The 11025-nt window shown below is 35.3% G+C and overlaps 1 protein-coding gene across 1 annotated transcript; it reads right to left on the reverse strand.

Annotated features, from left to right (window-relative positions):
* Positions 1-933: 933 nt before the first annotated feature.
* LOC116030254 (transmembrane 9 superfamily member 8-like) lies at positions 934-5246 on the reverse strand. The gene is made up of 7 exons (XM_031272446.1): positions 5040-5246; positions 3449-3613; positions 3254-3363; positions 3031-3139; positions 2805-2917; positions 2544-2694; positions 934-2422 (listed from the first exon to the last, which is right to left on the reverse strand). The coding sequence occupies exons 1-7, from the start codon at positions 5160-5162 to the stop codon at positions 1265-1267; spliced, it is 1929 nt and encodes a 642-aa protein (XP_031128306.1). The 5' UTR covers positions 5163-5246; the 3' UTR covers positions 934-1264.
* Between the last annotated feature and the right edge of the window lie 5779 nt (positions 5247-11025).

An 11025-nucleotide genomic window follows, 5' to 3' on the forward strand; every position in this document is an offset into this window, starting at 1 on the left:
GCATACCCTTATTTGGCTATTCTGAAATGTTAAACACCAAACCAGAAAGTATGGCCAATTGTAAATATTTGATAACTTTAGGATACATTGTCCATTGATACGTTAACACTTACACAATACTCATTCAATGAATCATATAGCATGCCATTAAAAAGTAAAGACAAACTTATAGGAAAGTCTTTTTCCGCAAATAGCGATTTACAAAATTACAAATTTCAATTATTTTATTTTAAGAAAAAATAATCTATAATTGTGAATAAAGGTGTAAGAATAAATTCTACTTTTAATCTCATATTTAAAGGGGCATTTGGTTCATACATTAAAATGAAAATAGTGATTAGAAATTTAGAATCAAATAATTAGTAATAGTAATAGGTTTAAATAGAAAAAATTTAATTGTTTAGTAGTAATAAGAATTAAAATCAAAATAAATAATTAATTAAAATTAATAAATATATAAAAGTAGGGAAGGAGAAGGCAATCATTATTGTGTGGAGTGTGGACCATACTATCAAATAATATACATCTACTACACAAATAATATATTTTTAGTATATTAAAAATGTCTATTGTATTTATTGAAAGTATATTATTTGAATACTGAAAATACATTATTTTGTATAATATACATTCAAAACACAAATAATGTATTAGTATATTAAAAATGTACTTTTTATTATAACCGACACTATGTGAACCAATAATGTGTGAACCAATAATTTGCTAGGGGAAGAGAAATGGGTTTTACGATTACTAAAAGTTGAATCCAATAATAAGATAGCAAAAGCATGCCAACAAACAGGGTAATTGGTATAAATTCTATAGTATGGTACAAAAGTCCTCTAACCAAACACCACATTAGTCCTACTCTTATAACTCTACTTTGTATAACTAGTTAATTAAAAGAGTTTACATAAGAATATAAATTACGCATTTGGCAAGAGACTTGAATGATATAAAAGGATGGAGATTATCCATGAATGATCTAACTCTGTAGAAACAGATAAGTATCCGGGCAGGCAAGAGATTCATTAGAATCACTTGTTGAATTTTCATGAATGGTCTGTATAGAATGAAGTTCAAACTGGATGTGTTACAATATATAGACTTAAGCCTTTATAAAGAACATTTTTCAAGTTCTTGGTCGAACTATTTCTGGGTAAAACTACAAAAATGAAACAATATTCATGTTCAAGAACTGCATATGTAAAGAAGATACCTAAGTGCCATATGATCAGGAGGCCTACTGGCAGCTTGTAGCCAATCAGTCGATCTTGACGGAAGAGTATATGAGCCTTGTGAACCAGAAGCAAGCGTAGAAGCCGATAGTGCCAGTGAGCACAAAAAATGCGTAAGAAGCAATGAGCATGTAACCGAAATACAATATTCCAGAAACAGGCTTTGTAATCTCCAGCTTAGTGAAGAAATAGAAGGTAGCGTAGAGGAATAGGTAGAGTGCTGATGAGCCTGATGTTAGGTAAGATCGCCACCACCATAGGTAATCTTCACTGCATAACTGGAAATAACATAGCACAATTGTTATTTCTGCGCACGTGACAATCAGAATGACGAAGACAATGAAGAGGAACCCAAAGAGGTAGTAAAACTGGTTCAGCCAAATGGAGGTGAGGATGAAGAAGAGCTCAATGAAAACAGCTCCGAATGGGAGTATGCCTCCAATTAGAACCGAGAATATAGGGTTCATGTACCAAGCCTGCTCGGGGATTTGCCTTGGTATTTTATTAGTCTTCACAGGATCCTCGATGACGGGTTTCTTGAAACCAACATAACTGCCCACAAAAACGAGGGGAACTGAGATTCCAAACCATAAGAAGACAAGTGCAAACATTGTCCCAAATGGAACTGCCCCTGATGACTTCTCGCCCCAGATGAGTGCATTTAAAACAAAAAAGATGGCAAAGACGGTAGCTGGAAACAGGAGGGCTGTCCTCAGAGCAATTTTCTTCCATTCTGTACCCTTAAACATCTTGTAAAGACGGGCAGAGGAATAACCGGCAAACAGTCCCATGAAAACCCAAAGCAAGAGCATGGCTGTCATTAGACCACCACGATTTGAAGGTGAAAGGAAGCCAAGGACAGCAAATATCATTGTTACAAGCATCACACCGAAGAACTGTACACCAGTTCCCACATAGATGCAAAGCAAGTTTGAGTGAGTGGGGGGCCTGAAAACATCAGAATGCACTAGTTTCCATCCTGTTTCTTCTTGAGCCTCCTCCTGGGTCTCAAGTTCATTATATCTGGAAATGTCACGATACAAAGTACGCAGCATAATCATGGCCACCATACCCGAGAGGAAGAGAACAATCATCAAAGAATTTACTACTGAAAACCAATGGATTTGATCATCTGCCATCAAAAGATAGGTATCCCATCTAGATGCCCACTTCACCTCACTTTCCTGCATTTGCAGAGACATAATAAAGCTATTTAGCATTAATATTAACCACCCAAATCAGACAGAATGTTAGAGCCAATAAATGAGCATTCATCTACATAAACTAGGTGTTAAGCTACATTACCTGGAACTCAACATCATATGTGAATATGATTTCTTGTTTATTCTCAACCTCTTGCGGAGAATTTGAGTTAGATACTGTCCGCTTCGCATGTGGATCACAGGTTGTCAAACGAGTATTTGCACTCCATTCTCCTTCATATTCATGCTTGACACTAGATGTATAATATACAAATAAATTGACATATTTGGTTAATATATCTTTTAAGTGTTCTGGGCAAGTACACTTCTTATAGAAACTAAGGTTTCATAGAAGAATCAAAACCTGAATGGCATGACCTCAAATCCCACAATCCTGGCTGAGTCAGTCTGCAAATCTCTATGATACTTGACTGTAAAAGTCAAGTGATTGTGAATAAAAAACTTTTCATCCTTGCTCTGAGCATGATTACACAGTATTAGTAAATAAAAATAAAAATAAAAATAAAAACCTCTTGGTAATATTTCCATTTTAGGGTTCTAGCCTTTTAGGAAAAGACTAAGGAACTTACCCCAGCATATTGTCCTTTGACACCAATATAATATCCCTGCTGATATGCAGGAGGGCTTTCTTGGTCCAACCTTCGAACTGGAACAACCAATGGAAGATTATCCAAGATCCTGCCACATAAATCAACAATTTCTTTTTTAAAAAAAAAGTAACCAAAAAATAAAATAAACTCAGATCACATATTCAAAGATAAAGCAGTAGTATACTATGACAAGGTGGCATACATGTTCACACGGTACTCATCATCTATCTTAGATTTGAATTCTTTTGCAGTTTTGTCATCAAGAACAACCCGACAAACAATATGGCACATCTCTGGTTCCCTCATTTTAAACTACAAAATAACCATGACAAGAATGAGTCAGCTATTGTAATTTGCAAAAACAAAACCGAAAAACCACGGTGCATATTGAACTCACCACAAAAGCAGAGTTCTCAATTCTGTCTCCACGGAGTACTTCCCCAAGGTTTTCTCTACTGTCAAGAATTTTTTCTGGACGGCAGAATGGCACAGTATAGTATGAGTAAGGAAGTTGAGTCTTCGTAGAACTCAGCTTATTTACTTTGACAGACAACAGATCTCCCTGCAATAGTCATTTAAAAAATAACACCCACATTACTAAATCTTATTCAAACAAACTTGAAGTATTTAAACCATAGTCCATAATAGCACTACGTTAAATGAGAACAAAGTATAGGCCTTGGTTTAAGCAGAAGGATAGACCCATTGCACAAGACAACTAGATCATGAAAGATATGGGAAAGTAACACACGCCACCATAATCATTTTAGAGATTTGCAGGGATTGAGCCCATATCCTACTGGTCAACGATGAGCTCTTGGCCATTATGCCAAGAACATCCTTCCCATACTAAGCAAGCATATTAAATTTATGTGATTAAATATTCAAAAATCATGCAATGAGAAATTATATGCAACTGATATGCCCACTATTATAAATACCCACATTGCAACATGAAGTTGAAGATCCTTAAGTCTTAACTGACCCAGCACAACATATTAGACCATATGATGCCTAAATTGTTCCCCTTTTACTAGATTTTATGCTTGTGGATAAGCCAAGTTCTATCATTTGCGTTCAGAAGAAATAAATTGGAAAGCAAAACCTCAGTATGTATCCAAATTTTAGATTATTTGCTAATGGTATACAGTTTCAGAATTTAGAAATGACAAGCATATGCTCCAAAAAGTTTCACCTTCCTATATTCACACCACTTCCATGAGACCCACGTTGATAACCTACTTAAGAGGCTAAGCTGTCTCTCATATTCATCCCAATTCCCAACAGGTATCCTACTCTTAATGTGCAATGATTGTTGAAACTAGTCTATTTTTCATTTTGAAAAGAAAGTTTTAGATATTTTTTTCTCTTCAATTTTCCTCTTTTTTTTTTTTATCTTTTTCGATTTGTGGCAAATAAAAGCAGATTACATTTCTCACAAGTATTATTGAGGCAAACAACATAAATTCAATTTTGGCAATACTAATCATCTGCACACCCCACTTACATAGACTACTGATACATAAAAGCCACCATCTAAATTACACAGCTTCGTACATTAGTTATTCAAACAAGATGTTCTTCTGATTTCCTTCCATTCATACATAATATACATTGCATCTACCGAATAAAAAAATATCAAATTCTCATTTCCTAACACTGCAGTTATATAATCCATAGTGCCATTTCAATCCGTTTCATCAACACATTTTTCACACCCATTCGTAAACACCGAATCCCTCTAAGAATCACGAGATTGAAATTCACCAGTCATACACTGAAATATAAAGACAGAGAGAGGGATGGGAGAAGAGAGATCAAGCAGATCTGACGGGTAAACCAAATCAAACGGAACAAAAAGCAAACAACACATCAGCACACACTTACAAAAGCACTGAAAATTGAAAAAGCATCAAAACCTGAATATACACATACACATGGACATATCCATATATAAAAGAACGGAAATAATAGAGGGGAATGTGGACCTTATGGAAGTCTTCGGGGGCGACGCCGGGGAGGTAGAAAGATCGGGCATGGTGGAAGGTGAGAAAGAGCGCAATTGTGATCAATGCCGGAGATAGAAGCGGAGATCGACGAGGTCTTCCCATGGCGGAAGAGAGACGGGAAATGGATGCGTGAGATGATCGAGCGATCTTCCTCTCAGATCCAGAACGCGGAGCTATGACTTATGAGAAATGTGTCATATATGATATATGTACTGTGCGTGTAAAAGACTCGATTTTCTTTTTCATTTATTTCTTTTCCTATTTTTGGAGATTGTCGGTTGCCCAGTTTTGTTCTTCAACGGGCCCAGGCCCATATCTTGATTGGGACTATAACCAGTTAATCTACGGCCAGGAATCTCACAAAATCACCGACATTGGTTATACGTATCACACCGACGTAATACTCCTAATTTATGGTGTGTTTTTTTTTCAAAATATTGAAAATAATTTATCTTTCAGTAGTGAACTCTACAAATAAAATGAATAAAAGTTCACAAATATCACGGAAGAGCACTAGATCCAAAACAAACACTCTAAGAACAAAACCAAATGAGGTAATACTCCTGTTACACGGGGTTTGGTTGGAGAGAAGAAATTAGGTGGGAAAAGAATTACAATTCCATGGGAAAAGAATAATACGGGAATAAAGTGGAGTTTAAATTCCAGTGTTTTGGCTGCCAATGTTTATATCGTGGACTCTGGTCCTATATGACGTCATTTTGATGTGATAGTCAAGTGAAATTTGACGGGACGGGTATTGTTCCGTCGCCTAATTCCGTTACAATTTTTTTTATTAAATATAAAAGCAAAGTCGTCTTCTACTACACAGGGGCGGAGCCAGGATTTGTTGGTGCGGTGGGCCAACCACAATTCAAGAGAATAATAAAATATATTAATATTTATTAACATATTTCAAATTACTATCGTTATATTACAAATCTACTAAAATTTATAAATTATAATGTCTCTCTTGCATGTCACAAAAAATATCTATACTAAATTGTTTTTCAATGTATACTAACAAACAATCATTAAGAGATGCGCAATAACTTGAATGCGAGAGTACAATTAACATTTGATCACATGTAAATCAAATTAATCAGCTAAAGAATATTCATGATTATCGATTTTTAATTAAAACAAAATAAAGACAAACCTTACTTGATTTAATTAGAGATGTATTCTGAAATTCGAATGAATAACAAAATGCTTCACCTCTTTGATATATATACTTTAATTGTCTTCGAATGATATGGAGACTAGAAAATCTTAAACCCAAGAGTTTATAAGGAAGCATGCAAGTCAAAGAAGAAATGGTCTTTCTCTTTTGTTCTTGCCAAACTAAAATGAAGGAAAGCAAAATTGGTTACCTTGTTTTCTCTACCTAATTGACTCTCACACTACAGCAAATGAAGGAAAAACCAAGGCTATGAAATGGGTTTCTTTGGTTGCTTTTTTATTCTGCCAAAACCAAAAGCAATGGCAAAGGAAACTAGGAAACTAATGAATGAATAAATAAATAAATAAAGTGTTGAAAAAAAAAGGCATAAATGGCATTTTAAGTGGCCATTTTGTGGTATAAATATATGTAGGTTCCACATCCGATTTCGGTCGGGTCAAAGTGGATTCAGATTCTTCGTAGTGAGACGAAGAGATCGATATATTATATGCTCAAAATGGATAATGGGTGAATGAGAAAATTGGTTCTCAAAATGACCCATTTGAGATGGAATTTGTGTGGAAAAAGCTTTAAGTAAAGTCTTTTGTCCCACATTGGTTTGGGAAGAAGATTTCACCCACTATATATACAAGGGTCTTTTATGACTTGTTAACTTGTATAGCATAGATGCTTTCTCTCGCGCGTAGGGGGGTGCAAATCAAATCCCAGAATGAGCTAGAAAAGGCTTGACTCGTGTTACATTTTTCCGTCTCAGTCCCGCAATAGTGCGCTGTGGCAAGGCTAGGTAGTGCGAGACATCAGCAATGTAGGCTAGGTAGTGCGAGACATCAGCAATGTCCGTCTCACTACCACAGTAGAGACCTCTCGTAGGCTGATGTCTAGCGAACCTCTCTCACGAGCGATGTCTCGTGGCTTCCAGGGTAACTCCGTATCACTTCCACTGTCGTGGCTTCCAGGGTAACTCCGTATCACTTCCACTGTGACCGTTCTACCATTATTTCTTATTAATAGATTGCTAGTGGGAAGTAAATATGTGCTTAGTGGGTGGAGGTTACATATGAAGAATGAATGCCATTATTCAATGTTATTTATCCCTTCCTCTACTATAAATTACCAGGAGAGTATGAGCATTTTATGAGTTTTGATACTCACGTTAAAATCACTCTGCAAAAGTGAATTTTCCACCTCGAAACTCTGCTCTCCTTCCTTTCAAGCCACCTGTGTTCATCCCACGTTCTCGTTCGCCGGGTCCCAAATTTGTGTGCTCAAACGCAGGAATCGTAGTACGTTTTATCCTGGGAAACCTAGACCGCAATGCTCCAGCACCCCGGGAGGCGGTAAATAAGGTTTTAAGGACAGAGGCAACTTGACTCGTGCTTACAACTACTCCAAAGTCTGTTCATCTCCGTCCTGTGTTATTCCAGGTTTATCTAACCTTTGTGTAGGTTTAAATTCCTGAAATTATTTATTTATTTATTTATTGTGGATTTTTTATTTCGTCCATTTTCTTGGGGTTTTCGAGAATTATTTCTTACCTAAAGTTTCATTTTCTTTTTTCTCTCACCTAAAAAAAATAATAAATAGCCATGAAAATGGTTTCCTTGTCTCCCCTTTCTGCCGAAAACAAAAGGGATTAAAAGCCAAAAATTAAACCAACTATTGCTTTTGTTTCTGAAACCTCTTGAACTGTGGTCTAGTGCTGTATCGGATATTCTTTTTACCTAACCTTTGACAGGGCAATTAGGCAGATGAGAGATTCTTTTTACATAACTTTTTTTTTGTTAGTTACAAAAAATAAAAATAAAAAGATCATGTATTGATGAAGTCAATGTCAAAATCTTTAGAGTTAATCACCATTTTGGTCCCTCAATTGTTTTCTAACTGTCAATGTAGTCTATAGTCCGTAAAGTGCACGCACGATGCACGCACAGTGCACGCACGATGCACGCACAGTGCACGCCCGATGCACGCACAATGCATGCAAGACGCACGAACAGTACAAGAAATTGTCGTCAAACAAGAGTATAAGCAAATATTTTAAACTCTTTGTTTTAAATGATTTTGTATGAGATATTTATATATTTATTTATGATTTTAAAAGACCTATTTACGGGATAAATTTATTAATCAAAATTTTAACCCCTACGACCCTTATATCATTGTTTTGAGCCTAAGTTTGAACTCAAACTAAACCTAAGCCCAAATGATTTAATCTCCTAAGCCTAAATAGTTCTTCTTGAGCCCAATTAGATAAGCCCAATTATTTTAAGTCAAAAATAAATTTTAACCTAGGTATATATGAATATGTACATTATTTTCAAGATGATTGTTCATTGCCTAGCAGCCCCAAATCAAAAGCTTATCCTTTGTCTCTCTCTCATCTCTCTGCCTCTCGATTCTCTTTGATATTCTCCCTCGACACCCCCGATAGGAAGCAGAACCGGCGGTATCATCGTCTCCCCCAGCGAAGCAGCGAACTCTGGTCTCCCTCCTCTATTTTCCAGCGACGAGCAGGGTAGCTCCAGCTATGGACCTCCTTTTGGCTAAGACAGTAGGTGCAGGGGCAGAGTCAGGATTTGTTGGTGTGGGGGCCAACCACAATTCAAGAGACTAATAAAGTACATTAATATTTATTAACATATTTCAAAATACTATCATTATATTACAAATCTACTAAAATTTAGAATGTCTCTCTTGCATGTCACAAAAAATATCTATACTAAATTGTTTTTCAATGTATACTAACAAACAGTCATTAAGAAATGCACAATAACTTGAATGCGGGAGTACAATTAACATTTGATCACATATAAATCAAATTAATCAACTAAAGAATATTCATGATCATGGATTTTTAATTAAAACAAAATAAATTGGTACTAGTCCATAACGATCAAAGTCGAATCGACAATCTTACTTGATTTAATTAGAGATGTATTCTGAAATCCAAACAAATAACAAAATGCTTCATCTCTTTGATATGTATACTTTAATTGTCTTCAAATGATACGGAGACTAGAAAATCTTAAACCCAAGAGTTTATAAGGAAGCATGCAAGTCAAAGAAGAAATGGTCTTTCTCTTTTGTTCTTGCCAAACTAAAATGAAGGAAAGCAAAATTGGTTTCCTTGTTTTCTCTACCTAATTGACTCTCACACTACAGCAAATGAAGGAAACACCAAGGCTATGAAATGGGTTTATTTGGTTGCTTTTTTATTCTGCCAAAACCAAAAGCAATGTCAAAGGAAACTAGGTAACTAATGAATAAATAAATAAATAAATAAATAAATAAAGTTTCCTTTTCTTTTTTCTCTCACCTAAAAAAATGATAAATAGCCCTGAAAATGGTTTCCTTGTCTCCCTTTGCTGCCGAAAACAAAAGGGATTAAAAGTCAAAAATTAAACCAACTATTGCTTTTGTTTCTCAAACTTCTTCGAGCTGTGATTCGGTGCTGTTTGATTTTGATGAAGGGGGGCACAAAAAAATTATATTACAATAAGTAAAAGAATTTTTTTGGAGGGGGGGGGGGGCAAGGCCCCCCGTAGCTCTAAGGTGGCTCCGCCCCTGCTTCTACACTACATTCATTCACAGACTTCGATACCTTGTTGAAAGGTTTGACATTTGTAGGTATTCTTTACTGGTAGAAGACAAAGAGTTGTTTTTAGAGGAAGATGATGTTGAAACTGCATTCGGTCTCCCTAGAGGACAAATCCATGTTATAGAGGGAAATAGTTCAAATGAAACATATAAGTATAAAGATTTGCTTGCTACATGGAGACACTGTTGGGGCTGGAACAAGGGTCACCATCAACAAGTGAAATGTTGAACAAAATTATTAAAAGGAGAGATCATTGGGAGATGTTCAAAGTGGGATTTTGTGATATTCACTATTTCCACTCTGTTTAAAGGATACAAAAACACAAAAACTAACTACAGGATTCTATATTCATTTATAATGTTGACAAAATCAAGGATTTAGCTTGGTGTAGTTACACCTTCCAAAGCGTACTTGACAATGTAGAATCATGGAAGAAGAAACTAGATACAGCTTATACTAGACTTGCCACTTTCTTAATGGTACACATCTCTTCACAATAAATGTTTGTTTAAATTCTGTACATCATGTGTACTGTTAAAAGTATGTGTCTTATTTATATAATTCCTGTACCTAACACATATAGATAGTTATGTTAAAAATTTATGTGTCTTATGTTAACAATTTCTGTACATTATGTTATTAACTTATTATGTGTCTTGTTTGTGTGAATTATGTACCTTAATGGTATATACTTTTTGTATCAAATACATATATGTAGTTGAGAAACTGATGCTTATGTGTTATGTTAACAATTTCTATACATTGTACTATTAAATAATGTGTCTTATTTGTGTGAATTCTGTACTTTAAGGATATACTTTCTATACTTAACACATATAGATACTAGAGAAACCATACATGATACTTATGTGTCTTATGTTAAGAATTTCTATACATTGTGTTATGAAATTATGTGTCTTCTTCGTATGAATTTTGTACCTTGGATGTAAAGAATGATGTTAACATATCTGTGTGTGTGTGTTTTTTTTAAAGCTTGCACACTTGGACAGAATACAAGTGAATGGACAAATTGGAACAAGAATGTATCCTACCATTACTGCTTGGACAACCCAATCAAGAAATGGAAAAAAAATGATAGTTACAAAACAGAAGTTGGGAGGATTTGGAAAGGGGAAGGTGATTGAAATGATCCCAAAATTAGAAAAGCTAAACATGCAGGGATCATT

The sequence above is a fragment of the Ipomoea triloba genome, chromosome 1, assembly GCF_003576645.1.
Source record: "Ipomoea triloba cultivar NCNSP0323 chromosome 1, ASM357664v1".
Lineage (NCBI taxonomy): Eukaryota > Viridiplantae > Streptophyta > Magnoliopsida > Solanales > Convolvulaceae > Ipomoea > Ipomoea triloba.

Excerpts from the sequence above, each read along its gene's own strand:
- LOC116030254 (XM_031272446.1), bottom strand. The coding sequence starts at position 5,162 with ATGGGAAGACCTCGTCGATCTCCGCTTCTATCTCCGGCATTGATCACA. Across the intron at positions 3,140-3,253 it reads GATGAGTACCGTGTGAACAT|GATCTTGGATAATCTTCCAT; the intron begins GTATGCCACCTT and ends TTTATGTGGCAG. Across the intron at positions 2,695-2,804 it reads TTTGAGGTCATGCCATTCAG|TGTCAAGCATGAATATGAAG; the intron begins GTTTTGATTCTT and ends TTATACATCTAG.